Source organism: Eptesicus fuscus, chromosome 13, assembly GCF_027574615.1.
Source record: "Eptesicus fuscus isolate TK198812 chromosome 13, DD_ASM_mEF_20220401, whole genome shotgun sequence".
Lineage (NCBI taxonomy): Eukaryota > Metazoa > Chordata > Mammalia > Chiroptera > Vespertilionidae > Eptesicus > Eptesicus fuscus.
The window spans coordinates 78,946,915-78,961,896 of record NC_072485.1 but is presented as its reverse complement, the minus strand read 5'-3'; the positions used below and the strand labels follow the sequence as shown (position 1 = coordinate 78,961,896).

At 60.9% G+C, this 14,982-nt stretch overlaps 2 protein-coding genes across 3 annotated transcripts; one reads left to right on the top strand and one right to left on the bottom strand.

Moving 5' to 3' along the window:
- Positions 1-55: 55 nt before the first annotated feature.
- On the bottom strand, positions 56-4,072 carry YIF1A (Yip1 interacting factor homolog A, membrane trafficking protein). Its single transcript, XM_008146920.3, has 8 exons — positions 3,867-4,072; positions 3,089-3,300; positions 2,821-2,925; positions 2,627-2,705; positions 1,182-1,239; positions 876-1,031; positions 351-444; positions 56-259 (listed from the first exon to the last, which is right to left on the bottom strand). The coding sequence occupies exons 1-8, from the start codon at positions 3,895-3,897 to the stop codon at positions 113-115; spliced, it is 882 nt and encodes a 293-aa protein (XP_008145142.1). The 5' UTR covers positions 3,898-4,072; the 3' UTR covers positions 56-112.
- Positions 4,073-6,297: 2,225 nt separating this feature from the next.
- Positions 6,298-11,044, top strand: TMEM151A (transmembrane protein 151A). Of its 2 annotated transcripts, XR_008557996.1 has the most exons (3): positions 6,468-6,532; positions 8,129-8,242; positions 8,743-8,808. XR_008557996.1 is itself a non-coding variant. In XM_008146919.3 (2 exons), exons 1-2 carry the CDS (start codon positions 6,458-6,460, stop codon positions 10,072-10,074), a joined length of 1,407 nt encoding a protein of 468 aa, XP_008145141.1. In that variant the 5' UTR covers positions 6,298-6,457; the 3' UTR covers positions 10,075-11,044. The 2 variants fall into 2 exon arrangements, 1 of the variants encoding a protein (XP_008145141.1); XM_008146919.3 differs by lacking the exon at positions 8,129-8,242 and having other exon boundaries at positions 6,298-6,532; positions 8,743-11,044.
- Positions 11,045-14,982: the final 3,938 nt, after the last annotated feature.

The following is a 14,982-nucleotide window of genomic DNA, read 5'->3' as shown; positions in this document are numbered from 1 at the left end:
CACTGCGGAGGTGCCAGCAACCCCCCTCAGGCCCCAGAAATGAGGGTCAGACAAAACCAAGGAAATCAAATCTTTAATGTATGGAAAAATCAATGCCAGTGGGGGCCAGGGGTCACCGGACCAGGTGGAAGGTCAGCCAGTATATGATGAGGGGCTGGAAGGCTGCAGCGCCCAGAGTCAGGTAGAGCTGGAGACGCTGCCGAGGGGCTGGGGCCCCCATGCTGTCGGGGCCCAGGGCTGCTGTTCGCAGAGAGCGCACCTGGAAGAAAGAGCTGCCGTTGAGCGGGGACGGGGAGGGCTCACCCCCAGCTCCAACCTGGGGAAGACGGGCGGGGGCAGCGCAGACTCACGGTGAAGTACATGAGTGCCGACGAAGTCCAGGCCAGAGCCACGTAGTAGCCATCGCTGCCGAAGAGCAGCCCTGTGAGCACACTGAGGATCATCCTGCAAGGCCAGGGGTGAGGAGGCGGCTGGAGACCCCCACGAGGGTCCCGGCCTGAGACTGGCCCCACCAGCCAGGGCCCAGAGCCCAGCACAGACCCCACCCACCACCACCCGGGACTTTTTGCCCCCAGTCTGTCCCCACAGGGACCTAGACTCAGAATGAGTCTGAAAGGCCCAGGACTCGGCCCAGGACCTGGATCTGAGACCTGCTTCACTACCCCAGCTCCAGACCCTTCCCCCCTGTGCTCCCACGGAGACTGACTGTACGTTCCCCACCTGAACAACACTACACCGTTCCTGAAGCGACTGCTGGAAATGGTCTCTATGATAGAGGGGGCAGAGCACGCCCAGGGTCACCATTCCAGGCCAGGAGCCCAGGGCCGCAGAGCCCTCCCCAAGGCCAGCCTCCCGCCTGGCTCCCAGGTGCTCACCCGACATATTTGTAGCCGCTGTAGGCCAACAGGTGGAAGGTGCTCAGGTCACTGCGTACGGTGGCCAGGTAGACGCCCAGGAGCAGGGCCAGCACCTCCAGCACGACCCACACCAGAGCTGTGCTTGCGCACAGGCCCAGCACCTCTGGGGAGAACCTGTGGCCGGGGGGAGGGGCAGGGGCCACTGAGAACCAGCCCTCCGGTGGCAGGTGTGAGACTGGGGGCTGGGAGTGGGCTTGGGGCCTGGCACAGATCCCCGAGGCTGCTGTGGAGAAGAGCAGGAATGGGGAGGGGGTTGGCACTGACCTTTTCTGAATGCCCAGTGCCATCCCAGCCAGCAATACATAGGTGATGAAGGCCATTGCTGCCAAGAGCCAGAGAGATGCCATCAGCCTGGTTTCCTCAACCAGAGCCCTCCCCAACTAGGCATTCGAGGCCACTGACACCCCCGTCTCCCCCTCATACTTCCTTCCCTGCATATCCCAACCTGACCAACCTTCACACTCAGCCCCCCGGTACCCTGCCTGGGATGCGTTTCCCAGCTCAGCCCATTCCCCGTGTAAATGCCACCTGATCCTTTTCTCAGGACCACCAAGCCACCTGGCTCCCTGTCCCTGTGCTAGGAAACTCACCGAGTTTCCTGCTGTATCTCAGAAACATCACTGGTCAAGGCTATTGCTTATCCTAGACCCACAGGCAGGGGCCAAACTGATCTCAGGAAAAACTATAGGACCAAAGTGCAGGTTGGATGGACGACCCAGGCTGTCCCTAGGTCCAGGCCCTGGGGTGACCTCCCTGCAGCCAGGTCTAAGTCTGGACATTGGTGCCAGCTACAGCTCTGGCCACCCTGCCCATGCAGAGCTCCACGTGTGACTGTTTTCACAAAAGCTCAGAGCCAGTGGGAGCTGGGCTTTCACAGCTTTACTAGTAACTCATCAGTCCTGTCCTCGGCCCGCCTGAAGCACCAGAACTGATGTGTCCACCAGAGGGCAGTGTTTGGGGTCAGGAAACCAGCTCTACCACCTGCAAGATACTCAAGTCTCTGAGCTTGGCTTCTCCACGTAAAAGGAGAGTGGAGTGCCCGCCTTACTCAGTGGTCCTGAGAGGGAAATGGAAGGAAGGGTGGAAGAAGAGCCCATGTCCCTCCGCGGGCCCTGGGCTGGCTAGCTGCCCTCCCGGCAGCTGCTCTGCGGGCTGGCCGGGGCACTCTCAGAACAGAGGAGTCAGGTGTAGAGTCCGCCAGCCACAGCAAAGTGTGGGCAGCCTGACCTTGCCATGTGGACAGGAAGTCTGGGGACTCAGAAGGAGGGGGCTTTTGAGCAGGCCTGGGGGCAGTGCTAATGATGATGACAGCTACTAGTCACTGTCTGCTTCCTACGGGCCAGGTGCTGTGCTGAGTGCACACCGCCGCGCTAAGACTCCACCACAAGCCTTTGCAGGAGGAACTGCGGTAATTTTTGTTTCACAAAAGCGTGAAAGGAGCCAGGGTGAGGTCTAACTCCAAGGCTCCAGGCTGGGGAGGCGCACAGTCCAAGTCAGGAGGCAGGAAGGTGTCCAAAGGGTGTCCCCTGAGGTCGCTGAAGGCATACCCAGGAAGCTCCTTCCTGGTCACCCGCTGTCTACCTGGTATTGCGTGAACGCCACACACAAAAGCACCAAGAGCAGATGCTGAAGCAACACATGACTCTCTCCTCGTTGGCGCCTCAAGACACAAGTCCCCTCACATCCCCCAGCCCAGGTCAAAGACTCACTGGGAATATAGAGGTCAGGGGCGTTGAGGTCTTGTCGCGGGGGCAGAGGGACATCACGACTGTACTGCACTTCCCAATTCTGGCAATGGCAGCGGCAGCCAAGGGGAAAAGACAAGAGAGGAAAGAAGGGGGTTGAGGTGTGGGGGCCAGAGTCCGGAGCAGGATGAGGGAAGCGAGGGGGCCTGCCGGCTCACCTGGTGTGTGTAGGGGAAGACCAGCAGCCCTAGCTTCTTGGCCACATAGGCTGTGTCCACAGCGAAAAAATACTTGAGTTTGTTGACAGACACAAAACGGTGCAGCTGGGAGGGAAGAGAGAGGAGGCTGGGGCACAGTGCACCGAACCTCAGGGTGCTCTTCTGCGTGCTCCTTCCCTGAGGGATGCTGTGAGGAGCAGGTGGGGTTCCGTGATGCCCCAGCCTTGGCCAGAAATCCTGCCACCCTCGCCCTGGGGGAGCACCACACCTCCTTGTGCACAATGTCCTTCCCATGGGATGCGATGGAACTGCCATAGGCCATAGCCACGTTGGCCACTGGGTCCCCAAGCAAGTGGTTGACATTGAAGGCCACGTCGGCTCCCGGGGCTGGGTATCCTCCTGGCTGGATGGAGTAACCACCGCTTGTGTCATCGAAGAGGGGAGGGGGATCCGGAGCTGCCCGGGTCCTGTGCTTGGAGCCTGTGGGTTTGTAGGTAGCGGAGTAGGTGACAGGAATACTAAGCATGAGCCCAAACCACCCTCCCTTTCCCCAGGGCTTCTTCTCAGAGGAGCTAAATGTAGGCAAAGAAAGAGCGGAGGCCGTGCCTGGGAATGGGTTCCTGGGGGCCTCTCAAGGGAAGTGATCTCTGAACAGCCTTGGAGAGTGAGAAGTTTGCTAGGTGGAGAAGACAATTGCAAGGGCATCTCCAAATGAACAAAGGTGGGAAAGGCGACGGCTGGGTACCCGAAGACCCGGGGCAATGGTCGGGGACCCAGCAGGGTCATGACAGGGAATGGAGTTCTGGAGGCGGCCCTGTTCGTGCCCGGGTCCGGAATGGGGATCCCAGCTGTGCTGTCACTGCCCCATCTCAAGATCGGCCGAGAGGGCGAAGTCCAGGACGCGTTGTCGAGTGGAGCTGGGCAGGAACCCTAATGACACCCGCCACCCTGAGCAGCGGTCAGGCCGCCCCTTTCCCTCGGGGTGAGAGGGCCATGCCGCCGACCCTCCGGAGGCAGGTGGGCCGCGCCCCGCCCGCCCCACGCACCGTGAGCTCCGTAGCCGGAGTGATAAGCCATGGCCGCGACGCTCGCTCTCCCGGAGGGCCCGCTGCGCTGCCTCGTGGGTTCGAATACTAATGAGGCAGCCGCTCCGCTCGCTGAGCACCGGCCGGAGTTACTGAGTAGCCCGACACGTCCCCGGGCTGTGCGACCGCAGCCGCCATGTCGGTAGCGTCATCGTGAGCCACCGGCTATTGGTCCTTCGGCGGCGGCGGCTCGTCCCTCCCCTCTCCCAATTGGCTGCTGCCAATCCGTCGCCGAAGCGGATTCGGCAGCGGCCAACTTCCGGGAGGGGCGGAAAGCGGAGCAATTCGAGGTGCTCTCGGATTGGATAGTGGATTTGCTGGTTCGGCCGGAGCAGCCAATAGGGAAGTTACTGTAGAAGGGTGTTGAGAGATACTTCCGCGCTTGCGCAGTGGGCACTTGATGCCAGTCTTGCCACGACTACACCCGGCGGCCACCCGGCGTAGACCGGCTGCGGCTGGGATCCGGGAACGGAGTTTCGCTCGCCGCACCTACTCCGGGAGGGCCGGGGCGGTGGGGTTCTGGCCAAGCCCCGCCCCTCTGGTCTTTTGCCCCTCGCTCTCAATACTCGCTTTCCTCCCCCGACCCCCACACCCCAGAGTCCTGGCGTGGAGCCCGGGCTGCCTGGGAGGTGTTGGTAGGAGGCCGGACCGGGCAGTGACAGCACAGCCCAGCGAGCCGGGGATGCTGACTCCTCCTCCCGCCTCCCACCCCTTTTCCTGCGCGGGTGCTGTCCGTCGTCGGGTGCTGAAATGATCTACTGCCACTGACGCCATCCTGCAGACCCCGGCCGGGGGCCTGCTGCTGGAAGGTCCTGGGCTCTCGATCCACACCAACACCAGTACACATATTGAAAAACTGAGGTCCCGAGATTGGATGGCATAGTTGGGACAGGATCCTGACCAGGCCTGTTTTGTGGTATAGGCGGTGGAGATGTGCTGCCATTGAAACACCTGAGTCATTGCTGGCCCTGCGGTCATCTCGGTCATATCGAAGTGAGACCCCACCACCCCCAAGCCTCACTCGTGATCCCTGGGCCTCCTTTCTCTCCACCCCGTTTCTGACCACTCGACCTCCCCGGAGACAGTCCTTGGGGACCAGTCTTCTCACAGGCCTCAGCCACCACTTTCTAGGAGCAAGATCAGGGCGTCTGTGACTTCCCTCTAGTTAGCTACCCAGTGTCCAGTTACACCGGGTGACTTTCTGGCCCACGTGGTCCAATCTCAGTGCCTTTTCCCAAAAGTCCCCTCCAGCAGGGATGCTCTTCCTTCTCATGTCCACTTGTCCAAAGTCTAGCTATCCTTGAAAGTCAGTTCTACTTGTGCCTCTCAGAGAGACAAAGGGAAGAGAGGCCTAACCTGGCTTGGGGTGGAGGCTGAAGGTCAAGTTCTAGGTTCCCTTTGGCTGCACCAGTTTGCCCTGCATGTAACGTCCATGAGGACAGGGCTGGTGTCATTCTCCACTCCTGCCTTGTCTTCACAGTGCCAAGCACAGTACCTGCATTAGAAGACACCCAATAAACATCTGTGCCAATAAGTACGTAATGAATGGATAGAACCCAGGGTCAGTCCTTCCTTCTCTCTACCATTTCAGTTGCCTCAACTTTAAATGGGCAGGGGTGTTGAACCGAATGGCCTTTGAATTGCCCTTTGCGGAGGGGGGCGGGGCCGAGAATCACAAAACAAAACCTGCCTGCATTGCAGCTCCCCATGTCCCACCCACCGATTGTCTAGCTTGGGGGCTAGGCCCAGATCCAGGGACAGGTGTGCAGGTCTGAGGCCCCTGAGGGCCAGGGAGCAGCACTGGAGCTACAGGTACCTGGGAGGAGGCCTCCCAGGCAGGACAGGTTCCACCCCCTGAACCGTGTGATGGATGTTTGTGCTTTGATTGAATCTAGCGCCTTTCCATCTGCATTCCTCAGGTGGGACAAGTGAGGCTGCGGATGGAGAGTGCCCACCCAAGGTCACACAGCCTGGCGTCCTGGGCCCCCAGTCAGCCTGCGCTAAGTGGAACCCAGAGCCTCTGTCCAGCTAATGGGGCTCTCTCCATCTGTCTGGGCTGTAACTGCCTCCTCTCCTACAAGCGAGGCTTCCGGGCTGGGGTCTGGGTGCACTTAGGCCTGGGCCTGCTCCTCAGAAGTAGACACCCACCTTCGAAATTCTCCTTCCTCACTGCACAGCGGGGGTAGGGGAGCGGGAGAAACTCGGGCCCCAGAGAGCGAAGACTCGCCCCGGATCACAGGCGCAAGCGCGGCCGGAGGGAACCCAGGTGCCGGTGCACCCAGCCTGGGCTTCCTGGGGGCTGGGGCAGCGCCCGCGGTACCAGGCTCTGCCGGCGGCGCCGCCGGTGCCGCGGGGGCGGGGTCAGCGGAGGGCGGGGCGCCGGGCACCGAGGCCGCCAACGCCGCCGCCGCCGCCGCCGCGCTCGGGCGAGCTCGGTGCACTCCCTCCGCGGCCGCCGAGCCGAGCGGACGCCCTCCGGGCCGAGCGGCACCCTCTTGCTCCCCTATCATGCCCGGGGCCCGGGCCCTGGTCGCCCAAGCAGCCAGAACACCATGCCCGAGGGCGGCGGTGGCGATGGCGGGGAGGTGCCTGCTCTCATCACGGACGGCGAGCCGCTGCGAGAGGAGGTATGGGCTCTGAGTGGCGGGGAGCCGGAGCCGGAGCCGGGTCGGAGCGGGGCAAGGGGGCAAGGGAAGGAGTGAATCCCGGGACAGGGGCTGAGGTGGGAAGTCCCGAGCCCCTGCGGACAATGACGTCATTGGGGTAGCCTGCGCCCTTCGAGGGGTCCTGGGCCTAGGGACCCGCGTGGGTGCAGGGGTGGGGCATCTGGGAAGGGATGGGGGGGGGGCGATTCCCGCCCCCGCGTCCCCTGTTCCAGCTTCCCCCTCCTGTGACGTCAGCGCCTGGCCCCTCAAACCCCCACTCCGCAGCGCTGCCCTCACCCCCAGGGCCCAGGGGTCAGGCCCCCAGCCTGTCCTGGCTGCTCACGAGGTGCCAGGCAGAGCCTGCAATGCAGCAGCAGTAGCAGGCACTTGGGGGGGTGGGGGGGGGGGAAGAGATAGTGGAAGGAGGGAGGGAAAGAGGAAGGAGGAGGCCTCTGGTACCCCTGCTTCCTCACCCAGCTGTGAGGGCCTAGACCTATCCTGCTGGCTGGGACCCCCAGGATGGCTCCTCTTCAGCCCTAGCTGTGTGGGGTGTTGGGTGATACGTGGTGAGTGGGTCTATGTGTGTGTTTGGGTGAATGCTTGTAGGTGTGTGAATGCTGGTCCGTACTCCCCACACCTTGGGTGGGACCTATGGACCCTCAGGTCAGGTGCGGCCTGATGGGCCGCTGGGCTTGGTAAAGTGGTCATGTGTGAGTGCATGTGAGTGTCTTTTTGTAGGAAGCCTCTCCTACAGAGCCAGTCTGTGGGTGTGGGTGTCAGATTGCAGAAGGGGTGGGGGTGGAATGTACACTGCGGCCACGTGAGGGCCGGGTATGTTCCTGGACTTCAGTGAATGTGTAACATGTACATGCATGCATGTGTCCTGTGGTGTGTGTGTGCATGTGTGCCTGCACACCACGTCGTGGGGTAGGGATAGGGGTTGTGCCCTGGGCACAGGTGAGGATCTGGTGTGTCTTGGATGAGCAGGCAGCACACACATCTGCGGTGGCTGGGTCTGCGGTGATGTGTGGGGTGGGATGTGTGATGAGTGGGTGTGTGCATCGCTGGACCTGCGGGTCAGGGCGGTGGTGTGCACTGTGGTGGCTGATGCAGGGGGAGGGATGGGATGGGAGTGGTTCCTTTCCTCTTGGTCTCTCCAGGCCTGGGGGGTTGGAGTGGGAGAGGTGGCCCACTAACCCCACCTTTGCTGTTTCCACCAGAGACCACCTCTCCCCTTTCCCTTTCCCCTCCTCTCCCGACGGCCTCCCCTTTCTCTCTCCATGGGCACCTTGGGAATGAGGTGGATGACAGGCTGGCAGGAAGGGTGGGCCAAACCCTCTGGGCCAGGGAGTGGCCCCTGCGGCCCAGCAGCTGGGTCCCACCCCCTCCTTCAGCACAGATGGGGAGTGGAGGCCGGCACTCCATCTGCTCCCCCAGACTCACACCTCCCCCGTTCCCAGCTCTTCCTCTTTCTCATTTCCGTAAGAACCTCTCCCAAGTCTCCTGCTGTCCCTAGTGGAACCACAGGGCCGGAGGGAGTCTCAGGGTGACAGTAATAATATTTATTCCCACGGCCAGACCCTGTGCTGAGCTCTTCACACATATGATCTCATTGAATCCTCTCAACAACCCCAGTGCACAGATGAGGAAATTGAGGTCCAGAAAGCATGAGGGACCTGCCCAAGTCATACAGTAAGTGGTGGAGCCAGCCCGGGGGCCGGGACAGTCGGCTCCAAAGCCGGTGCTCTTTACCCTTAGGGCCCCTGCCACCCTGGCCTCCCACACCTGCAGGTCTGGGATGGAGGCCCAGAGAGGACAGGGATATGACCAAGACCACACCGCAAGTTTGGGGCAGAGCCGGGCCAGAACTCAGTTTTCTCAATGGCCAGTTAGAGGGTTCTTCCTTCTCTTGGCAGGGATGGGTCCGTTTTGTCCTAGATGCCCTTGGCTGAGAAATGACCCCGCCCAGATAGACTCGGGGCAGCTAGGCCTGGGTTTGAGTCCTGCAGCTCTCCTGCGAGTTAGCTAGAAGGGTGAGAGGCCTGGGGCTGGTTCTTCAATCTCTCAGAGCCTCAGTTTCCTCATCTGTAGAGTGGGGAGCAACAGACCACCTCCTTCGCTGGGCTGGAGTGGCGTGGCAGGCACAAGTGACAGCCGCCCTGACGCTGCCTCCCTCTCTGCCCGCCCTGCAGCAGCGGCCCCTGAAACAGTCCCTGGGAAGCTCCCTGTGCCGCGAGTCCCACTGGAAGTGCCTGCTCCTCACGCTGCTCATCCACTCCTGCGGCGCCGTGGTGGCCTGGTGTCGCCTGGCTACCGTGCCGAGGCTGGTCCTGGGGCCCGAGGCAGCCCTGGCCCGCGGGGCCGGGGCCCCGCCGCCCACCTACCCCGCCAGCCCCTGCTCGGATGGCTACCTGTACATCCCCCTGGCCTTCGTCTCCCTCCTCTACCTCCTCTACCTGGCCGAGTGCTGGCACTGCCACATGCGGTCCTGCCAGGCGCCGCGCACCGACGCGCACACGGTGCTGGCGCTGATCCGCCGGCTGCAGCAGGCGCCGCCCTGCGTCTGGTGGAAGGCCACCAGCTACCACTACGTGCGGCGCACCCGCCAGATCACCCGCTACCGCAACGGCGACGCCTACACCACCACGCAGGTCTACCACGAGCGCGCCGACAGCCGCACGGCGCGCGCCGAGTTCGACTACTCGGCGCACGGCGTCCGCGACGTGTCCAAGGAGCTGGTGGGCCTGGCTGAGCACGCGGCCACGCGCCTGCGCTTCACCAAGTGCTTCAGCTTCGGCAGCGCCGAGGCCGAGGCCTCGTACCTCACGCAGCGGGCCCGCTTCTTCGGCGCCAACGAGGGCCTGGACGACTACCTGGAGGCGCGCGAGGGCATGCACCTGAAGGACGTGGACTTCCGCGACTCCCTCATGGTCTTCGCCGACCCGCGCCGCCCGCCCTGGTACGCGCGCGCCTGGGTCTTCTGGCTGGTGTCGGCCGCCACGCTGTCCTGGCCGCTGCGCGTGGTGGCGGCGTGCGGGACGGCGCACGTGCACTACCAGGTGGAGAAGCTGTTCGGCGCCGGCTCGCCCCCGCCCGGCGCCCCGCCCAGCGCGCCGCCCCTCTCCCGCGTGGCCACCGTGGACTTCACCGAGCTCGAGTGGCACATCTGCTCCAACCGGCAGCTGGTGCCCAGCTACTCGGAGGCGGTGGTCATGGGCGCCGGCTCGGGCGCCTACCTCCGCGGCTGCCAGCGCTGCCGCCGCTCCGTCAGCAGCAACTCGCTGCCCCCGGCCCGGCCCAGCGGGCCCCGCCTGCCCTTCAGCCGCAGCCGCCTCTCGCTGGGAGCGGGCGGCCGGGCCACGCCCGGGGTCTTCCGGAGCCTGAGTGGGGGGCCGCTGGGGCGCCGCGGGGAGGACACGGAGCCCCTGGAGAGCCCGCCGTGCTATGAGGACGCCCTTTACTTCCCGGTGCTCATTGTCCACGGGGACAGCGGCTGCCAGGGGGACGGGCAGGGTGCCTTCTGAGACCCCGTGGCCCCTCCCCCACCCCACCAAGGGCCCCCCTGCCTGAGGGACGGTCCCACACAGACTAAAAGGCAGTGAGCCCGGGTCCTGTCGGGGCTCCACCGAAGCCGAGTCCATGAACTGTCCCAGCATGGCTCCTGCCCACCACCACCAGGCCCCACCCCCTGCAAGGGCAGATGATCTGTCTTGGGAGTCTTTCTGTCTGGGCAGGGGAGGAAGTTTCCAGAAGGCTGAAATGGAGGCGTCCTGGGGACAGCTGTTGCCTCCTGTGGGTCTTCCCTGCGTGGCTGAGGCCACCCCGGGAGCCCTGGAGCAACCCAGAGCACAAATGGGTGGTTTGGGGCCATGGCCAGCTGGGCTGACATCCATGAAGCTGAAGAGCTGGTTACCGTAGCACCACGGCCTTGGCCCTACCGCCCACCCAAGGTCCCCATCCTCCCCCCTGACAGCTGCCCTCCTGCCCTCTGGCCTCTTGGGGCCCGTCCCTGATCAGTCCCTGCAGCACGGCCCCTCTCCTGGGAGCCTGGTTCTTAGAGCACAGCCTTGCCCCATCCTACACCCCCGTTTCCCTGGTGTACTCACCCCACATCCAGCAACCCTATAACCCAAGGCCACGTTCCCTGGTCCCTGCTCTCCACACCCCCCGCCCCCCAAAGTCCAGGTCTGCCTCTGTCAGCCACGCACACACGCTCTGGGCTTCTCTGCTCGTCCTTTTCCTGGTGATCCACAGGGCCCAGGGCCACAGGGCATCCGAGGGGCCTCCGCCTGACCAGCCTCCTGGACGATGCCCTTGCTCTGCCATGGAGGCCTCTGCTTCCCTGATCAGTAGGGCCTGGCCCAGGGGACACCGTCCCTCTCCCAGGGAGGAAAGAGTAGTCCCTTCCCTTCCAACTGGGGCTTCCACCCCCTCTCAGGGGCCGGTGGGGGAGGGAGGAGACAGTAGAGATGCAGATAAAATAAAAGGTATAAAACGGAAGGTCTTCTATGTGCATTCCTGAGCAGTGGGTCCAGGGCCACCACGACCAGGGCAATGGGCCAGCCTGGGTTCTGGGAGGGGATGCGGGGTTGCGCTCCAGTGACCCCAGGGCTAGGGTAAGCTGAGAGGGAACCTCCCTGCCCAGCCTGGGGCCTCTGAGACTCAGGTCTGAGTGGCTCTGAGCAGCTGACTCAGTCAGCTGGTATCTGGGTCACTCCTAAGGCGTGGTCCAAGTGGTCCCTCTTGCAGTCCAGTGGGGCTTTCCATTCTGCTCCTGGGCGTGCTGAGGACTAAGGGAGTGGTGACTGGCCCCCAGAGTGGGGAGCAAGAGCTATGGCCTGTGGCGCAAGCTCAGTTCCCTGGGGGAGTGGGCGCTGAGCTGGCTGGAGAACACAGCAGAAAGCAGCCAGCCCCACATCAGGGCCTGGGCACTGAAGACAGCGTGGGGCTAAGGAAGAGCCTCACCTCCTGGTGGAGCTGGCGTGGTCCCGGCACGTGGCCTCTTCCCAGGAACAGCTGGGCGAGGTGTTTACGGTGCCTGGCTGAGGGGCACGTGTGGGTGGGATCCAGCCTGGGGGCCACTCCTCCAGCCCTGGCACGGCACTGCATCCACCGGATAAAGGGAACCTTTTTCTAATTCGGGCAAAGGCTCTGTGAGGGCGAGGGGTGGTCCTGGAAGGGTGCCGAGAATGGGAGGGGTTCTCCCAGGCACAGACAGGGCAAAGGGTGTCCTGGGCAGTGGGACCCGCCTGCATAAAGGCCTGGGTGCCGGCCCCGAAGCGAGGCGCGACGAGGAGGTAGAAGCAAAGGACAGTGGAAGAGTTGGCCGAGGCCTCCGATACCAAACCCCGACATTTGTGCTTAACCGGAACAAACCGGAGCCATGAAGGTGGCTGAGCAGGGAAGTGATAAGGTCAGGGCTGCATGTTAGGATTTTAGGCAAAAGTCTGGCTGCCCACTGGCCACGTGGAAAGGGTGGGGTTGGAGACTCGCTGCCTCACTTCTTTGGGAGGGAAGTCAACTCTTTGTAAAGGAGCGATGTAGATGGGAAACTCTATGCGCCCAAGCATTCAAGGAGGCTGAGTGGGCAGGGGTCAATGTACTGGCTCCAGCTCCTCCGCATGGAGAAGATTTCCCTCTTCCGTTGCCTGCCCCCGCACCAGAGCCACCTAGCCATTATCCATTCTCCTCTCCTCAAAAACAGAACCCCGGTTTTCCTCTAGATGGCAGCGAGCCCAGCTAAAAGGTGGGCCCTTGCACCCCGCACAGCGGTACGTGTGCCAACATTTCTAGCCTTCCTTGCCCATATAGTGTGGCTTAATTTTAGCATATGAAATATAAACAGAATGTGTTGCAAGGGATTTCTAAGGATTCTGCATTCAGTGTGGAATGCGGATGTGATAGTTGGAACTCCGGCAGCTTTCTTGGATCAGGAGATGACCTTGAGAATTCTAGCCAAGTGCTGAGGATAGCAGAGCATAACAATGTTCCCTCAAACGTAGTGGCTTAAAAAAAAATTAATAATCATTATTGTCTCTCCTTGTTCCTGTGGGCCAAGAATTCAGAAAAAGCAAACAGGGATGGCTTATCTCTGCTCCTCGATGTCTAGAGCCTCTGCTGAAAGACTGGAAAGCTAGCATAAGGCTCCTTCACTCCCATGACTGGCGGTTGATGCTGGCTGAGGGCTGAGGGCCTCACTAGGGCTATGGGCTGGAGCACTCACAGAGGGCCTCTCCACATGGCTTGAGCTTCCTCATAACATGGTGGCTAAGTTCCAAGGACAAGTGTACCAGTGGGGTGGGGGCTGTATTGTCCTTTATGATCTAGCCTCAGAAGTCACATGCATCACTTCTGCCCATTTCTATAGGTCAAGGTTATTATGAAGGTCCAAGTAGTTTCAAGGAAAGGAAACATAAGACCCCCACCTCTTACAATGTCAACATCACATGGTAAGATCAGCATGTGGGATAGGGGATATACTATGGCCTTCTTCAACAGTGCAATCAGTCACTGGGCCAAATGCCTTTCCTAACTGACCAATCTCTGCAGAGTGGTCTGCAAAATGAATGGCAACCTTTTAAAAATATATATATTTTATTGATTTTTTACAGAGGGGAAGGGAAAGGGAAAGAGAGTTAGAAACATCGATCAGCTGCCTCTTGCACACCTCCAACTGGGGATGTGCCTGCAACCAAGGTACATGCCCTTGACCGGAATCGAACCTGGGGCCTTTCAGTCTGTAGGCCGACGCTCTATCCACTGAGCCAAACCAGTTAGAGCGAATGCCAACCTTTTATGTTGCTGTTGTGAGGGAGAACGGAGGTGGCGTGTCAGAGGTGGGCCTACTGAGGACAGAGTGACCTGCTCTGGTCATTTTGAGGGGGGGGGACTCTCACCTGTGGTAGATTAAATGGAGCCAGAAATTCTTTTTATTTGTAACTAGTAGCCCTGCGCACAAATCCAGCGCCAGTAGCTCACTGCCGCCCTCCAGTAGCTCTCCGCCCACTGCCCCACCCTCCTGTAGTTCCCTCCACCCCCCCTCATAGCTTTCTGCCCTGCCCGCTCCTGTAGCTCTCCGCTGCCCGCTTGTAGCTCGCTGCCCCACCCTCCTGCTGATCTGTGATCCGGTTGTTAGTTGGTCTTTATGCTTCATGGCGTAAAGACCATTAGCATATTACGTCTTTATTATATAGGATTGATTTCAGAGAGGAACGGAGAGGGAGAGAGAGAGATGGAAACATCAATGACCAGAATCATTGATTGGCTGCCTCTGGCACAACCTCCACTGGGGATCGAGCCTGCACCCCGACATGTGCCCTGACCGGGAATCGAATCCGTGACCTCCTGGTTCATAGGTCAACGCTTAACCACGGAGCCACACCAGCCGGGCAGGGCTACGGATTCTTTGCCGCTCCTTCCCTCCAGCAGTGGAACCCACTTCCCCACTCTGTAAATCTGGGCCGGCTGAGACGTGCTTTGACCAGCAGAATGCGGTGGACGGGAGGCTGTGCAGCTGCGGCCGGGCCGCAGGGCCACGCAGCGTCCACCTGTGCTCCGCGGAGCCTGAGGCCAGCTGTGCAGACGTCCTGCCTGACGAGAGACCACACACAGGAGAACGGAGGCCCCAGCCAAGAGCCAGCACAGCTTCCAGATGTGAGAGTGAGGCCGGGGGGACTTGCCCCAGATGACAGAGCCCCGGAGTCACCCCGGTGTAACCAGCAGACAACCACCGCGTTGATTCTACACCAATTGCTGACGTTCAGAATGGCGAGAAGTAGAAGTCCTGTTTCACACTAAGTTTGGGGGTGACTTGTTGTGTATGTCATGCATGGCTGATAGAAGACCCTGGAGCCACGGCCCCCTCACGGGGAGGGTCTCTGGGCCTGAGGCTGACCACTCTGCCCCAAGGAGGAACTCCTGTCTCCGATGGCAGAGAGGCCGAAGCCCGCTAGCTTTCAGAAGCCCAAGGTCACACTCCAAAGGTCAGATGCGTTTTTCTTCTCTTTGGCCGCTGTTTTAAAACCTTATAAAATGAAACTGGCCAAAACAAAAATACTAACTTCCTTTCAGTAGAGGAGTTTCAATTTAATTGTTATAAAAGCACAATATGTTCTAAAAGACAGGAACCATGTGTTACAAAAGACTGCAATAGTATAAAGGCTAATGCTTTACTAAAGAGCACGTTCAAACCTCTAAAAAACCTTATAAACAGAATATGTAATCATGCCAAAATTCCAGCAATAGGGCATTTATGAAGTGAGGAGTCGGGTGCCCCTCTTGCACTGCTTGCTTCTCGAAAGCAAGGGGCAGGGAGTGCTGGGCCCCCCGGGGGAAGGTAGTTTCTGGGATCCCCAGCCGTGGGGCGCAACGGAAACCCTCTATCTTCCACCTGGACCTCTGCTTTGAGCTCTGGGTTTGGGCACCCATTTGCC

What these genes read in the sequence shown, in the direction of transcription:
- YIF1A (XM_008146920.3), bottom strand. Translation starts at nt 3,897, where the DNA reads ATGGCTTATCACTCCGGCTACGGAGCTCACG. An exon ending in AGGACATTGTGCACAAGGAG is followed by an intron (nt 2,926 to 3,088) that starts GTGTGGTGCTCC and finishes CTTCCCTCCCAG; the next exon opens with CTGCACCGTTTTGTGTCTGT. An exon ending in GCACTGGGCATTCAGAAAAG is followed by an intron (nt 1,032 to 1,181) that starts GTCAGTGCCAAC and finishes CCCCGGCCACAG; the next exon opens with GTTCTCCCCAGAGGTGCTGG.
- TMEM151A (XM_008146919.3), top strand. Translation starts at nt 6,458, where the DNA reads ATGCCCGAGGGCGGCGGTGGCGATGGCGGGGAGGTGCCTGCTCTCATC. An exon ending in GCGAGCCGCTGCGAGAGGAG is followed by an intron (nt 6,533 to 8,742) that starts GTATGGGCTCTG and finishes CCCGCCCTGCAG; the next exon opens with CAGCGGCCCCTGAAACAGTC.